The 17,465-nt window shown below is 38.6% G+C and overlaps 2 protein-coding genes across 3 annotated transcripts; one reads left to right on the top strand and one right to left on the bottom strand.

Moving 5' to 3' along the window:
• The first annotated feature begins 974 nt into the window (after positions 1–974).
• On the top strand, positions 975–5,056 carry LOC133009223 (L-lactate dehydrogenase C chain). Of its 2 annotated transcripts, XM_061076657.1 has the most exons (8): positions 975–1,038; positions 1,497–1,633; positions 2,649–2,766; positions 3,138–3,311; positions 3,391–3,564; positions 3,674–3,791; positions 4,472–4,595; positions 4,889–5,056. In XM_061076657.1, the coding sequence occupies exons 1-8, from the start codon at positions 984–986 to the stop codon at positions 5,054–5,056; spliced, it is 1,068 nt and encodes a 355-aa protein (XP_060932640.1). In that variant the 5' UTR covers positions 975–983. The 2 variants fall into 2 exon arrangements, with proteins under 2 accessions (XP_060932640.1, XP_060932639.1); XM_061076656.1 differs by lacking the exons at positions 975–1,038; positions 3,138–3,311 and having other exon boundaries at positions 1,505–1,633.
• A 7,415-nt stretch (positions 5,057–12,471) lies between these two features.
• golt1bb (golgi transport 1Bb) lies at positions 12,472–16,766 on the bottom strand. The gene is made up of 5 exons (XM_061076775.1): positions 16,587–16,766; positions 15,133–15,224; positions 14,857–15,035; positions 14,683–14,764; positions 12,472–13,030 (listed from the first exon to the last, which is right to left on the bottom strand). The coding sequence occupies exons 1-5, from the start codon at positions 16,609–16,611 to the stop codon at positions 12,992–12,994; spliced, it is 417 nt and encodes a 138-aa protein (XP_060932758.1). The 5' UTR covers positions 16,612–16,766; the 3' UTR covers positions 12,472–12,991.
• Positions 16,767–17,465: the final 699 nt, after the last annotated feature.

The following is a 17,465-nucleotide window of genomic DNA, read 5'->3' as shown; positions in this document are numbered from 1 at the left end:
TTTACAGGTAAATATGTGGCTTTATCAGTAAGTATACCTGCTTCCCTCAGTTGTATGTTTATTTTGACCATCATCAAACAGCTGAACGTCTCATCTACTTTGAATGTCTGGGTTCAAGTTCAAGTGCAACTCAACGTGTTCTTGCAGTAAACAAAGATGAGGTCTCTACATATCTGTGTTTCGATACGACATTCGTATTATAAGCCAATAATCTGACAACTCTCCTGCTGCTCGACCATTGAGAAACTAACATGCATTTGTTCTGCACACTGAAAAGTTGTGGAGGCCAGCGACCCCTCTGTGACCTTGCGGGATAAGCCACCTCATTAACCGCTTGTGTTTACATGCTTGAAGTGTGCAACGCTTTCTCTCAGTAATCCAGTGTCACCGGGCTAATGAATGGACAGGATGAAGGGATTATCCAGATGTCTCTGTGTCTAATGTCTCTGTTGTATTGAAACAATTCTAAATAAACAATCAACTGTTATTATCTTTAGTTGCATTTAATTTGGATTCTGTTTCTAATGGTAACATAGTCGAGGCTAAGGCTATTACACTGGATTGTGCTTATTTTAGAGACATAATTATGGTGAACATAGATTATTTGATAAATTCCCAATTATCAAAAATAGACATCAGTTAGTTGGTCTATATAGACGACATCCAATTAGGTTAGGGTTGATGTTCATCAGTAGTGCTGGTGTGGCAGATGGAGGCAGCGTTAAGGGATTACAGTAACTCCTTCCACAGTCACTCAGTCAAGTTTGGCATCCGATTATAGGCCACTGCTCCGTTCCCCGTTTTGGGAGGAGAGGTGAGGAGAGGGAGGAGGGGGGGGCTCACTGGCTCTGAGTCACATGTGCTGCGTGCTGCAGCTGACCGGATACCTGCCTCAGTCTGGAGCGCACAGACTTGACAGTGTTGTGGATGCAGGGCGCACGCGGCTCTGTGGAAACCCACCTCAGGTGTCCTCTCAGTCTGCCATGCTGATCACATGCTGGTATTTATACCTGGCAGCTCGGAGCATCGCCCAGCAATGCAAGTATAACGCTGGTGTTTCTGTGTCTGGCTGCAGTGTGTCTCTGTTGAAGGTCAACTCTGCAGAAGGAGAAATGTGGAACGGAGCTCAGTCACTGTGTTTTCCTCTATTCTTGTAATAAATCTAGATCATGTCTGAGAGGTCATGCATCCATTGGTGCTGATGAGAGAAGTGCTAATATGTGACTCCTCTGTACTCTGACTGTGACGTGCTGTATCCTGAATGCAGTATTTATGAAGTTTGTGCACGCAGCCTTTTCTTTGGCTGCAGGGATGTGTTCCTCTGTATGAAATGTACACACACACACACACACACACACACACACACACACACACACACACACACACACACACACACACACACACACACACACACACACACACACACACACACACACACACACACACACACACTGAATGACTGACTCTTGTTAACATCTATTATTTCCACTCCTCAGCTTTTAATATGGCCTCAATCCTGCAGAAGCTCATCACCCCGGTCTTCAGTGGTCCACCTGAGCCGCCCAGGAATAAAGTGACAGTGGTGGGCGTGGGCCAGGTCGGCATGGCCTGTGCCATCAGCGTCCTGCTCAGGGTAAGAGAACCCCCGCCCCCCCCACTGGTTCTGCCTCCACCCAAATGATACCCTCCAGCCGGCTGCTGTCACAGGTTTGGGTAACACCCAGGATCATGGGAGGCTGACAGTGGATTACAGATCTCTTGGTGTCTGATCTGGGTGTTAACCCTGCACGGTGCTAACAAAGGTGTGGTGACAGGGAGACCGGAAAGAAAAAAACTATTTGTTGAAATCTATAGGGATACCAACCCAGCCCAGCTTCTGCTGTTCTTCGAGTTGTGCAGCAGCTTCCTGTCTGAACAGCTTCAACAAACTAGTTTACTTTTATTTGCAAGGGACCAGGTACAGAAAACACTAATCTCATACAGAGAGAAGGTATATTGTACCTTATTTAGCTGCTTGCTACTTAAGCCAAATGACTCGAAGTGGGACAATAAAGTACTGATCTAAACTGATTTTCCTTAATTTCTTTTTTACTTAATTTCAAGAAATGCAAATACAATAGTTCCAAAGCTATAAAAACTAAATTAAATCACATTGACAAATCCCTTTACCTAATTTTTAACACTCAGCAGATTTTTATTTATTAAAATCTGGTCAATATTTGCAACGTAACTAGATACAAGATTAGGAAAACAAGTAAATATATACATATTATTGAGCAGGTTTTGATTTAATCAGTTAGCCAGACTTAGGCCTCTGGTCTCATATTAAATTCAGCATCCTACAGTAAAATAATATTTAAGTCATTTGGTTTTATAGCTTTAAAAAACTATGCATTTTCATCTAAAAAACGCAGCAGAAAGTATATAATATTTGTATATAATATAATGTGGCCGTATGCAGAGATCTGTAGTTTCAAATGAGCAGTGGGTGTGCCAGAGGGTCAGGTTCTTTATGTATTTAACAACTTGATCTTATGCATTGATATAACTTCAACCAGTTACTCAAACTGTAACAAGTGGATATGTTGCTGGATGAGTTTATAGTTGAGAAGCAGAGTCATGCAGCCTCTGACCTCCTGTGTGTGCAGGAGCTGGCTGATGAGCTGGCCCTGGTGGACGTGATGGAGGACAAGCTGAAGGGGGAGATGATGGACTTGCAGCATGGCAGCCTCTTCCTCAAAACTCCAACAATAGTCGCAGACAAAGGTCAGTTCATATCCAAATACTGCAATAAGTTTAAATCCAGTAATTCAGGTATCGAGTGGCCGCCACATTCAAACCACTTCTTTGTACCTGTCAAAATTACAAACGGGACTATTTATATTACCCATCATACGAGATTCGCTGATCATCGTAAAACACAAATGATTGGAATCTGTGAGTGAGCTGCTGGAGCTGTCCGTGCCATGGGAGGATCTATAGCGCGAATCTGTAGGAGAGTGCAACAAGGGCACAAGTTGAGGCTTGTTCAACCTAGGCTTGGTCTCCTGAGAGAGAGAGGCTGATGTTCAAAAGACCTGATGACCTCAGGATACATCAATCACCCTCTTCTCCGTCTCTTTCTCCTCCTACGTCAGATTACTCTGTGACAGCAAACTCCCGCATCGTGGTGGTGACAGCCGGAGTGCGTCAGCAGGAGGGGGAGAGCAGGCTGAACCTCGTCCAGAGGAACGTCAACATCTTCAAGCACATCATCCCCCAGATTGTCCGATACAGCCCCGACTGCATCATCATCGTGGTTTCTAACCCAGGTACCGTCCACCCATCGTTTCCTCACTCGTCCTTAGGGTCTCACACAGGGATGATGTTTTAACAGCTCTGTTCAAACAGTGGACGTGCTGACCTACGTGACCTGGAAACTGAGCGGCCTCCCCAAGCACCGCGTCATCGGCAGCGGCACCAACCTGGACTCGGCACGCTTCCGCTTCCTGATGGCTGAGAAACTGGGAATCCACGCCAGCAGCTTCAACGGGTGGATCCTGGGAGAACATGGAGACACTAGTGGTAAGAATTAATAGCTCTAACTTACCTGTGAGCAAACTAAAGAAAGGAAGAGTCCCTGTCCTATGTCCAGTTGGTGAGAGGAGTGTGATGGTCTGTACGTGTGTTGTAGTGCCTGTGTGGAGCGGAACAAACGTGGCCGGAGTCAACCTGCAGATGCTTAACCCCGACATCGGCACCGACTGTGACGAAGAGAACTGGAAGGAGACGCACAAGATGGTGGTGGACAGGTAGAGTTCACTTCATAGAGTCCACTCAGGTGGATCATATTTTCATTCAATATTAACGTTATAATATTGTGAAAAAATACTTACATTAAGATGTTTTGATTTCAACGTTTAATGCCTAATTAATTTGTTATTATAATGAGCTCAAATTAAATCCAAACTTTAAATGATCATGAATATAGCACTGTATATGTTTTAGCATTTTATTTTTAATATATCGGCTTTTACTCCAGTAAAACGCAAACAATTATTTGTCTCTATTCAATCGTATTACACATTAACTTTTTATCGTCTTATATTGAATATAGTAATAATAATTGTCATACATCAAAACAAAGGGAGATCAAAAGTGATCATTAATGATTTGATCCATGTCGTCCTCTGTCATGTGTATACATTAGCATTGTTATGAAAATCAGGTGCTTGTTCCAGAAAATACAATTTGAAAATTGCCTTTTATATTCATGGGTCAACATTAATCAAGTTAAAAAGTCAATAAATTAATTTCAACTGTATCTCATTGATCAGTATAGAGGAAAAAAGCAGCAGTCGATCCGCCTCTGAGTGTTATGTTCTCATATGATTTCAAATCTAACAGTAATAAGTGAATAATGAACTGTTAAAAGTCTTGAGTGTGTTAAGTTGTCTCTGTGTGTGTCAAGTTGTCTCTGTGTGTGTCTCAGTGCTTATGAGGTGATCCGACTGAAGGGTTACACTAACTGGGCCATCGGTCTGAGTGTAGCTGACCTGACAGAGAGCCTCATGAGGAACATGAACAGGATTCATCCAGTCTCCACCATGGTGCAGGTAACGCACGTTCACACGCACCCAATTGGTTGGTCCTACAAGGAGAATTTCTCTTTTTAATCCCTATTACTTTTTCTTTTCACTTGTAAAGCACTTTATCTTGAAAAATACAATGTACATATATTATTGTTATTGTTATTAATAATAAGAAGAAATTGCATACATTTAGATTTTAATGCTCATACCAGGTCAATTGATTTAAAATGTTCTTCTAAACCAAAACCCCTTTGTCATAAATTGATAATGGTTTTTTAAAAACCCTCTCACACACACAGTGGTGTTTTGATTGACAGGGCATGTATGGAATCGATGATCAGGTGTATCTGAGTCTGCCCTGCGTGCTGAACAGCGGGGGCGTGGCCAGCGTGGTCAACATGACCCTGACAGAAGACGAAGTGGCCCAACTGCAGGACAGTGCCAACACCCTGTGGGACATCCAGAAGGACCTGCAGGACATCTAGATGGCCACCAGGGGGCAATTTAGCTGCACCTCCCTAGCTGCAAATCAGCAACTTCCACTCTGCAGTTTCAGCACCACCTCCAGCACCACCTCCACCAACTGCTCCCTGTAGTGTCACAGGCGAATGCACAGAGATCCTGATTCAGATTTAGCTTTAGAAGTCAGAGATCGTTCACTGTTGTTTGCTGGAGACGAAACGTGACATCAGCTGAGTGAAATGTTGCTCTGACTGTTTTGTCCTCGACTGTGTTGCAGCGTTGGGACCATGTGTCACTCATGTTGCTTTGATGTGCAATAAAGTTTGGTAATGCAAGAAAAGCTGGTGTTCAGTTACTCTGTAAAAGATCATGTGTTCATACTCTCAATTTCCTACAATCCAACTATCTTTATACAGTTTTCACTGAAGAAATGCATGTTGGGAAACTGGTTGAAATCCTAATGATCTGAACACACTTAATTTAGTTTTCGAATCATGCAACTCATCATTTCAATTCAGGAGAGTTTTTATGTTCTGAAAATAGAGACCAGATATTTTAAGTTGAATTAACTTTATTAACACATATTTGAGAAAAATTCAATTAGATTCCTGCCTGTTGTTTTCCAATGTGTAAGATTGTAGAGCCTCGGGTTTAAAGTGAGCAGTAATGAGAAAAAAATACATATTGGGGTTTTCAATAAAGAGGCCACCATGGTCTTTTTCAGACATTATCCAGAAAATGTCCAAAGCGTTCAAATGAGAGGTGGCAAGTAATTTCAACACAGCCCATTAACAGCGGCGTAGGGCCTTCATCACCAAGAGCTAAGGAATATCATCTTTCCACATCTTGGTCTGCGTCTTCTACATGTATAGTATTTCTTTTCCTCCTGAGTTTGTTTTTCATTTGTGTTGGAAAAGGTTTTTACACACCCACCCACATTTTTCAAGAAAGTTTGGGAGAATGTCCGCATTAACTTACTCGGACATTTGTGTTGTCCCATACAGCCCCTCTGGATAATTTCAGGAGATTATCCAGAGTTCAGTGCATGTCTGAAAGCAGCTAATGAAAACATTGAAAGCTTTAATGAAGTCTCACAAGGAGCATCTTATTTTGCACTCTGCCAGTCATAACTCTTTTTTTAGGTATGAACAAAGGCAGAAATTCAATGAGTCATTAATTTGTGTTGCTCTATTGGAGCCCTGATCTAACCTCAGTTGATTTGACAAGAGTTAAACTTGTGATGCAGAACATTAATCATTAGGTTTGATATTATCTTCTCTCAAACCTTCCAACTACAGTGACAGGGTCTGAGTCACTTTTATTGTTAACAAAAAAAATTGTAAAGTTAGCTCTAAAAGTTCAAGTCTGAATGTAGATTCCTAGATCAGAGCTACATTCCTGCAACTACTTTATCATACAACACAATAAATATTATAAAGTCTCTAGTCAGTAGCCCTTATGATGAACTTTTTAAGAATTTGAATGGTTGCTTTGGCCAAAATTGTTAATTTAGGTGCCCTTACGTGTACAAATGTACTTTTATTAGAGCACTGACAGACAGTCAGTGCTCTATAAAACTAAAAGAAAAAAAACAAATGTACATTTTTAAGTTCCCAGATGCAACTGCAGAACCTTGGGGTGCTGTTTCTTTTTAAACCTAGCCGAACATTACTGTCTCCATCGTTCCAGTTTTAAAATCCTGAGTCAAGCGCCAAAAATAACGGAAGCCATGCCAATGAGTTGGTCATCTAGGCTCTGCGCCTGAGTGTGTATGAGAGATGTGTGGTGTGGTTGTTTTGCACAGAGCTGAAGTTGTTGGGCGTTTGGTTGGGGAGGGAGAGGAGGAACAGTCTGTTTAGAAGCATTTGTGGTGGACGATGGAGGGGCCGGACTCATCGTACTCCTGCTTGCTGATCCACATCTGCTGGAAGGTGGACAGGGAAGCCAGGATGGAGCCTCCGATCCAGACAGAGTATTTACGCTCAGATGGTTGAAGCTCAGATACAGTTATCTGAAGCTCAGATACAGTTCTCTCAGATGACACCCTGGAGAAACAGTAAGAAGTGTACTGCGCACTCATTTAGTTTTTTTAATTTTATTTTTTTATATGTATTTTTTATTTTTGTATTATTTTATTTTTTTCATTTTTTTATATTTACACCATGTAAGATATTGTGCAATGAAAAGGTGTTTGAAGTCCTGACAAATGTAGGAGTTTAGTATCTAGCCAAGGACACTCTGGCATGCAGGTGGGGAAGTGCAGGATTTGAACCTCCCAGCCTTCTTGTTGAAGAACGACCACTCTACCGCCTAGGCCACACCGCCTGTTCATTCCCAAGAGAAACTAAGCAGCTTAAGAAGATGGACGAATTATTGTGTGTGTGTGTCTGTGTAATTCTATGTTGCTTTTGATACACATTTCAGAGAAAACCATTGTATTTTCTACTTTACTACATATATTTGACAGCTTTACTTAAAAGTTACTTTTATATTTTTGGATTTTAGATACTGGATGATTTAGCATGCTTTAAATACCTATTGTTAGAGAATAATCCAGTAGTTTCCAACCTTGGCTTCTGAAGCCTTACAAGAATCACAGTGTTGGACACATTTAATTTAATATAATTCTGAAAATTCATGCAAACCTTCTAGTTTATATTCGGTGATCAAATAAATGACATATTGTTCCCATCAACTAGCACAAGGAGTAAGGGTCACTCATTACTCATTATTCAAATCAAACCTCCGGCCTCCTGAACTTTTACTTTGAAGGTGAGCTGCCTCTCTGTCCCCCTCTGAATGTCCTCATTCAAGTTTAGCTTCTCAGGTTGACTTCCACTTCGTGCACAGATCAGGTGAGGCCTCACTACTGCACAAATCTAGAACATCAACAAATCCCTGGTTATTATTATTATTCATATATTATTACATTTTATCCTATTTTATTCTATTTTGATTTCATTTTATTTTAGCTGAAATTCTCTTGATGAGAAAATAGCAATAATAATTTAATTTCTCAACTACACCTTTTAGTTGTTTATGGTTTTCTGTGGATGTTCAGGTTAGTAACAGCCTCAGATAAAGTTTCTGAATATTAAAAATTATATATTTTACATAAAGCCTTTAATTAGAAATAAAAAAAATCTTATACCAGTTATCCAAATTTTAATTTATTTTGTATTTCATTCTGACTGATGTTCGAAGAGAAGAATAAGGATGAAGCTCCCCTGCTGACCTGCGTCTGACCCATTCACGACCGGGTCGAGCTGCTCTGTCTAATAAAACTCAGTGGGCCGACTCCTCCGATGACCCCCGTGTGGACAATGTGATGATGTCTGACTGTTTAGCCTGGTGTTGATCACTGTGCGGTGAGAATCACGTAATTGTCGCCTCAAGCTGACAAACTTAAATTTTTCCTTTGACAAGTTGAACCACAGTGAAAGCAGGAAATCCCCTTCACGCTGAACACATGCCGTGAATCTCACCGAGGAGAATATAGATAAACGCAATAAATTCAACATGGCTCATAATTAAAGGATAAAAGCTCACAGGTAAGACAGTTTTATTCATCTAGCACATTTTATTACAATTCAGTTCAGCAACAGTAATGTTTAATGTTCATCTGGGGAATCATCTAATTTGTGTCCACCTGAGGAAGAAAGAACGTATATGATGGATGTTTGTCAGGAAGCGTGTTGGTGACGTCTCTCCGGGTTGGACCTTCTTCCACGGCTCGCTGCAGAAACTGCAGGAGGACGGACGAGGCCCAAGATATCACCAGTCCATCACCGCTCAGTTTGTGAGTCACTGCACAGACACACAACATGAACGTTTGGCAAAGAAACTCTACAATTGAAACACGTGATGGAAAGAAACTACAAGCAAACATCTGGCCACATATGAGGAAGAGACTATTACTTAAGAACGACCTCATAATTTCCAATAATAACTATGCTGACATATGAGAGCTGACATTTAATTTAATGAGATAAATATCTATTTTCAAACCGATGTTATTGATGATGTTTTATTCCAATTTCTAACAAGGAACTTTTTATAAAAGTTGATAAACGAGAGGATATAATAATTACTTAATATTTAAATTGTAGGCCATTTGTTGCCAGTTTGTTAAACAACCCTCCAGTACAATATTATTAAAATCCACCAGTATAGTTTACCCACTGATAAACCCCAAAACAGACTTATTGGACATCTAACAGGCTTTTAAGAACCAAATATACAGCAACTACTGCTTACACAACTTTTTCCTTCAAATTACTTCAGACGGTGAAACTGAAATGTTTTTTTTTATTTATAACATTTTAATCATAGGATATCTGTATGTCTGTGTTACATATTAAACTCACCTGAGAATGAAGTGTCATCCTTGTCTCGGCTGTTTCGCTGCAGCACTGAGCGATGTCCCTCTGTAAAGCACCAACACTGTTTTCTCTCTTTGTACAGACTCTTCACAGCAGGCATCTTTGTCATGTAAAGAGATCTGCTACTAATCACACTAATGAGGTTTTCATTTACAAGACGATGAGCTTTAATGAGAGTGATGAGCAACACTTGTGTTTACCACCTCATGTCAATATGGCCACTGTGGAAAAAACATTAAAAGCAGAGCAGTTGAGTTGTGAATGTGTTCTTACGTGCTCCTTTCAGATATAAGATGGCTTGTGGAGTCCAGTTCCTCCTCTGGAAAATCAACAACACAGCTTCATCTCACACTGATGTTTCTACACATTTATTATAAAACCCAGAGACGCGAGCTGCCACTCACCTGTGGAGCCGTCCAGCACTGAGTCACCAACGTCAACACAAACAACGAGACTATAAGGGACATCGCTGAACTCTGGAATGACATTTGGTTTGATTCAAAATCAAATAAATTGTATGACTGATAATAATTTAAAAGAGTGCTACAAACGTATATTTCCCCATCAGTTGAAAACATTTTATCTTTATTTCCCTAATTAACTATATTTTTTATATCTAAGTTTATTTCATTCTTTGACCAAACAAAACAATATCAATGCAAACACAAAATCTCAAATCTTAAAAGAAAAGGAGCGGAAAGTGGAATAATCTTATGTAATCTGCCGCTTTTTCACAAGACATCAATTAACACAGCAAATAATTGAATTAAATAAATAAATGTAACACTTATAGGCAGTGCATAAACATTGAAAAATGGTTTATGATGAGAGTAAACAGATAGAGGACATGTCAGGTGTTGATTAATACACACATACTGAAACAGATCGTGCAGTTTCCCTATAGATTTTATAATATTGTATGCATTTGTTGTGATTTATACTATATTTTATGTTAATGCAATTAATTTGTTCCATATTATTGTCACTAATCTGTTCACCAGCTTCCATGTGTGGGCTCCTAAATATACCAAACTATTATTTCTGCCCAAAACATCTTTATAGTGTGTAATAAACCACTTTGAATGTGTATATGGTGCTTAATCATGTGAAATGATTAAAAACACACATTTTATATTAACCCACTTAACACACACACATTGGAAGCTAAATAACACTCAATTATCAATTAAGTAAAGGTAATTGAAAAATAGATTTTGGAGAAAGTTAATTTATTTATCTATCATCACACCTTCTCTGTATATTGCAACTAAAAGGGACAGTGCAAACAATAGTTATAAATATAATTTAGACCATCTATGAAGCTGTATTCTACATTCAAATTGTTAATATTGGGAATTCAGGTAAAAACATATAAAAAAAATTTAATATAAATAAAACAATTAAATTCACATTATAATTCTCACAGACTGTCAAAGTGAAGACAAATCTTATGTAAACTCTTGTGAATGGAAAAAGAAAACAACAACAACAACAATTATTACAATTAATAATAATAGTGATAATAATAGCTCACCGTTAATTTGCTGTCCTGCAGGCTGCAGTTTGAGTCTTAATGTTTGCTTTGTGCTTTGTGCTCCTCTATTTTCTTTAATAATTAATAATTAATTAATTAATAATAAGAAACCCCCTCATCACCAGCGTCACACATTAAACTGTCTTTCAGCTGACGAGGATGACAGGTGCTATTAAAACCGTCACTGCTCATTAACCACACACACATGTGAGAGTTTGGAACTTTGAGGTCCCTCATTAGAAGCAGCAGCAGCAGCAGCTTCACCGGGTCACTGTCGACACTGGTGAGAGTTTATGAATGGAGCTGAGGTTGATGACAGCCTGTATGTGGGTGGAGACACCTGCAGGACGCCTGAGGATGGAGATCGGGTATAAGCTTGTTTGTGAATTTATTGATGTTTGCTATAAAAAGATGCTTGAGTCATACTTGTCATACTGCAAAAGCCACTTTTGCACATTGAGTGCGCAAGGATTTACGTGACTTCAAAATAAAAGTAGCCCTTTATAACACAGCCCAACATTCACAGTCATGAACAGATGAACCCTTCACCCTCCTGAACCGTAAAAATATAAACGCACTAAAAACTACAAAGTGGTGTGTTTGTAAGCTGTTGTAACTTGATTGGTTTTAAGGGAACTGTTGGCCCCTGGTGGAGGTTTGTGCTCTACTGAGAGCCATTCTAGTTTTGATTCTAATTTTCTCCATCAAGGAGGCAATGTTTTCACTGTCATTTGTCCGTCTGTCTGACTTTTTATTATAAGGAATATTCAAAAACCACTCAACCTATTTCCAAGTTATTTTGTGGGGTGGTGGGACATGACCCATTACGGTTTGGAGCAGATCTTTGACATGACAAGATAAGAGTGTTAGTTTTGGCAAAGGTTTGCAAAATCCTTCAACTCATTTTGCATATGTTTGTAGATCTTTTCTGATGCCTCTCTGTTGTCATCTTGGGTTTTCCTTGTAGATTATTTGTGTCTCATTGTGGTTGATTGGTTCATCCTTGTAGTAGTTGTGCATCTGTCTGCAGTCAGTGTGTCTCCCCCACTCTTTGGGCAGGTGATCACCGGTCCCCCAACCGATATGGATTTATGGGGTCTCTTGCGGATAGTAGGGAGTAAAAATAATTCTGATACCAATTTTTAGGCGTATATATAAATTAAAAAAAGGAGCAAAATTACAAAGTTGTTGACTTTTACAGTTTAAACATAAACTATATAATATATATATTTTAAATGTAAAGAGAATAAAAACACATATATAGAACATTAACTGAGTATTTTTTCAGTTGAAATAAGAACTATAATTTAACTACTGAGTATTTCTGTAAATACTGTGTATCTGCAGGACACAACACTGGGAAACAGCAAAGAAATGAAGTAATGTTGTCACAACCTTGTCCTATTGTTTAATAGTTAAGGAGTAAAAAGGTTCAACAGACGCACATTAATTAGAGCCTAGTGTAATAAATCATCCCTGGTGACATATTTAAAACTGTGAAAACAAAAAAAAACACATAAAAGAATGTATGAAAGTCAATTTATTTCAAGTTTGCATTTACAAAAGTAACAGTTCCACATCTCCACAACAAGCTTCTTCTACCTTTAACCAACCTCAGTGACATTTAGCTCCACCTCAGTATAATGTACAAAACTCCAGTAACACTTGATAGAAAAAAGCTCTCAGTGAGTTTTTCAGGCACGATCTGCAGGAGTGGCTGCTGTAAAAGGCCCCAGACTCTCTGGGAGTTGATCCAGTGGTCCCACATTTTCAGTCCATAAATATCAAGACTGGAATGATACAAAAAAGGGAGACCTGCTTCCAACCTTTAAAATAAAAAAATCTGTCGTGGTAACTTAGTCCAAAAACTGTTTCCATCTGACAGACAAACTTCACGTCAGTCAAATGTCCGCATACGAACTTTGTGCAGAATAATAAATGATGATTCACAGTCATGGAGTGGCAATGACCAAAATATACAGTAACTGTTAGAAGCTTTGATAAATACTTAAAACTCTCCTCCAACAGGAAACAAGCCACTGTTATACCATTGTGTTGCTCTCACCAATTTTATCCACCAGCTGAAAATGAAAAAGACAAAACAGAGTTAGTTATAGGCCACAGAAAAAATACATCCAACATACTGATGTAGATACACTTTATATTTTTTTATAATAATAGAAATGCAATGCAAAACTCTGTATGCACTAACTTTCTGATAGATATAATAACCCCTTCCAAGGAGGTTGTGTTATTACCTCTGTCTGTTTGCTTTTTTGTTGCTCACATTCTCAACAGGATTACGAAAAAATTACTTAACAGATTTCCATGAAACTTGGTGGGAGGATGGGACGTGTGCCAAGAACAAACCCCTTAAATGTCTCTAAACATTACGAGACAGGGTGTTTTTAACATTTTCACCCTTTTCCCAGGGAATAAATCTTGCATCCTTGTGGAAACAAAATCTGGCAAATTTAGGGGAATTGCTTCACTTGGTGACATTTTAGTTGTGTCTGTGTTTTCACCTCAGAGAAAGGTCAGACAGTATAAAAGAAACCACTCTACTTCTCCTTTAGTTTACAATTGTTTTGCACAGACTTGGTTCTGAAACAATAAAAGCGAGGGGGGCGTTCATTTAAAACCAAAACGACCTGATGGGATGGAGGTCTGAGGATTTCTCTTTTTTCTGAAACACTCGTTAGAAAGACTTACATAAGAAATAATGGGATTATTAAACAGATGTTGACGGGATCATGAGATGAGATCAAGTTTTTCTATTAAGAGGCATGAGATTTGTAAAATATCTGCTGTGCTGAGACTAGTACAGTGTGTCACAATGTATCACATTAAGCACAGAGCTACACTGAGTGAACACTGACTGTCTTTATGAACCTGTGAAGGCCTCACACACTAACAGATTCTGAGGAGAATCCCAGGAGGCCGGGTTCACAGCAACAGAGACGCTGTACTTTAGCTCTTTCTCACTCTTATAAAAGCCTGGAAACCACCAGATTATATAAAGGTATATAGAGTTTATATTTGCTTGGTTTTAGATTATAGAAATTATAATCTATTAAAAAAATTATTGTATAAATAATAGTAAAATCAACAAGAGTAGAACAATATTCACTTTTAAAGTAAATCTTTAATCAATGTGAAATTACTATAACTAAAATAAAGTATGGTTCATTTCAAGCAAATATTTTTGTCAGTGTTGTATTAAATCTATAATAAAGTTATCTGTCTTTCCTGTTTATGTGTTTTATTGTTTTGATAACAGTTCCAGTTCTTTTTCACACATATAGTAAACTGAATAGAGTTTGGAATTTGGGCTCCAATAAAACAAGATCCATCACCTCAAACTGCGAGAAAATTGAAATTTCTATGTTCTGATATTGTATATATTCAATTCATCAAAAAAATACACTGAATAATCTAACAATGAAAATAACCCTTAGTTTCTACCTCAAACAACATTTATCACTCAGCTCAGGATTTAACGTTCACAATCCAATTTATCCTTTAACTACATAGACAACTTCAGTTAAATTCAGATTTATTTGTAAAGCACTTCCCACCAAGCACACCCAGCAGAACCAGACTCAGAGAGATAGACCGACCTACTTTTAAAGGTGACTAAAGAGTATTTGTGATAAATCCTCAAAACAGCGAATCTCAAATAATTTAAATCTGTGTTCAGTTTTCTTGGTTAATCGGTGAACGTGATACTCACAGAACTGATCCCAGGTAAACTGAGCAAAGAGCCGATCACAGGAACTCGTCTGATGAAGCCCACTGCCACTGGGAAGAATCCTCTGTTACACAGAATGAGGGGAGAGGTGAATCAGTTCCAGTTCATTCAAGAATATGATGACAGTGAGTTTGTTTTCTGTCTGCTTCAGCTGACCTGAACAAGAGGAAGAACCCGTAGATCTCCAGAACGACTCCAATGATCGGCCAGCCGATCAGAACCACCAACACTCCTCCCAGGAAGAAGCTGGTGGCTTTGAATTTGTGTCTCTGGAAGAAAAATCTGAACGTGCGCTCCAGGCCGATGACGAATGACAGACCAGAGACGAACAAAATCTGTACAACAAACACAGAGAACATCACAGGTCAAGACATCTTTCAGTCAGCACAAGGGAGATGTTTGACAGTGTGTTGACATCAATGATCAACTCACGTTTCCAATGGCGAGGAGAGCTTTATCAAAAAACAGCATCATCCCGAAGAAGAGGAAAAACACGCCAAACCCTGTCAGCCCCATCCCGATCTCTGGACATGATAAGAGACAAAGGAGTTGTTGGTGTGTGCACATGGTTATATCACACATCGTATATTAGTTTTATCAAAACAAAAATTGTACTTCTGTAGACAAAACGACAGCTGTGGAGTATAACAAAGAGCACAACAGTGACAGTTTACAAACAATGATAAACAGAAACCTGTGCAAAACATGGAGTAAATATTAGTCTCTATAGAACTTAATGAGTAAAACATAATTGAAACTAATGATTAAACTAATTAGCGGTTAGTCAATTGATCATTTCTTTCAATTAATCGTGTCCTCTGATTGATCATTTTGTGACCTCTGCAGTATGGAGGTCGATTTGATACATGCACTGGACCTAATGTGAATCAGAATCAGCTGTCAATCATGATGTTTCACCTGGTTTTTATAGCATCAAATCAATAATTAAAACCAAACTTATCATAAACAAGCACCTGAACAAACATATTTGTGATAACAACTACCTTAAGCATCAGAAACTATCTTGGAGAAAAATGTATTTGACTATGACTTTTCAGGTAGGCTCAGGTTTTATCCACTAACATGGAGGATTTCTGACCTGTTCTGCAGCCAGCCACCAGGGGTCAATCAAGATGCAATGGCTCCATTTTTGGGGAGCTGTCATGTTATATATATGTAAATATATTTACAGTCTATGGGTCATAGTTATTTGATAACCCAAGTTTGAATATTTTTGTAGTAATGTTGCTTGTTTTTGGAGTAATTGGGAGTGATGGAGTATCTTTATATGTTTTGTGCATCTTTGAAGTAATTGAGCTATATTTATTTGTCGTTGTTTAATTAACTTTCTAACAAGAAAGGTTCACTTCAGACAGATTCTCCAGCACTGGGGCCCCCTGACCCTGTGGGCCCCTGTGCCCCTCCAGTAATCCTTCCATGGTCAGGGCCATTGTGTATTCATGAACAGAGTTTTATTGAATGAATGAGCTGAATAAAAACCAGGAGCCTATATGAACAGTATAATGGAAATTATAAAGATAATATAATGTAATAATGAAAATATAATGTAATAAAGAAAATGTAACTTAATAATAAAAAAATATAAACAACCAAATTATGAAAACATATAACGTTTTTAAAAAACGTAAAAATACATAATAATGAAAACATTTAAAGTAAAAAATATAAAATAACAACGAGAAAACATAACGTAAAACATATATGAGTTATCCCCACTTTATTTGGTTTGAATAAGTTGCAATGACGTATGACACATTACGTCACACTGCTCTCAGCCAATAGCGTTTGGGCTCTGATCCTCACACATGAACCGGATTGAAAAGGTTTGAGAAACAAAGCAGAGAAAGAGCACAAGCGGAACTTACTCTGAGAGTCTGTGAGAGAGATCATGGTGACGTCCGCTGGAGAAACGACCAAAGCACCGGGAACTCAGCGGATCACAGCCGGGGATTTGAACGTTGAGGCTGAGGATAGTGATGATGCCTCCGCAGCAGTGGACCAGCGGTTTGTGCCACAGACACGTCCTCCACAGCCACGTCTTTACGCTGTCCGCCAAAGATCGTCTATGTAGGGAAGCTGCTTGTCTAAAGCCTGCACTCCTGTTTGTGCTCATCAGAGACAACAATTATATCTGTATGAAACATTGGTATTTTTGTGGTACTGTTTCTATTCCTTGGCAAATTATTTGCTTCATATAATGTGAGATTATTATGACTCCCAGATCCTGATCAAAGTCTCCTGAAGCCCAGCTAGTATCTTCAGTCAGTTCAACAGATCAATGCTCAAAGACATCTCCAATCTCATACATTTTAACTGTTAAAATGTTGCGTTATACGAATATCAAAAGTCCCGACCACAACTCTTTCTTGAAATGTTGAAATCTTTCCACATAGATTACAATCGACATTCAAAACCTAGATTTCAGTCTTCGTTTCAACATGGACAATCTCATTGTGCAGTTAGTTCTGAAGCAGTAGAGAGTTGTATTTTCCTTCATTAGGGTTATTGCTCTGATTTAGTAAAGCAACAGCGAGTGCAGTGATTTACATGATCGTAAAACACCCCAGTAATCCTATTACCATTTCCTCATGCGAAACAAACTTTAATTTCGTTTTATCAATTGGTTTCCATTTATTTTCAACTTCATTACTTTTCACTTTCCTTATTGTTTAAATTTCTTTAAATTAAATTTTTAGGAGATTTCATTCTTTTATTTGATAAAGCAAGTCAATAGTTAAACGGGT

Source organism: Limanda limanda, chromosome 8, assembly GCF_963576545.1.
Source record: "Limanda limanda chromosome 8, fLimLim1.1, whole genome shotgun sequence".
Lineage (NCBI taxonomy): Eukaryota > Metazoa > Chordata > Actinopteri > Pleuronectiformes > Pleuronectidae > Limanda > Limanda limanda.
This window is presented reverse-complemented; position numbering and strand designations above follow the sequence as displayed.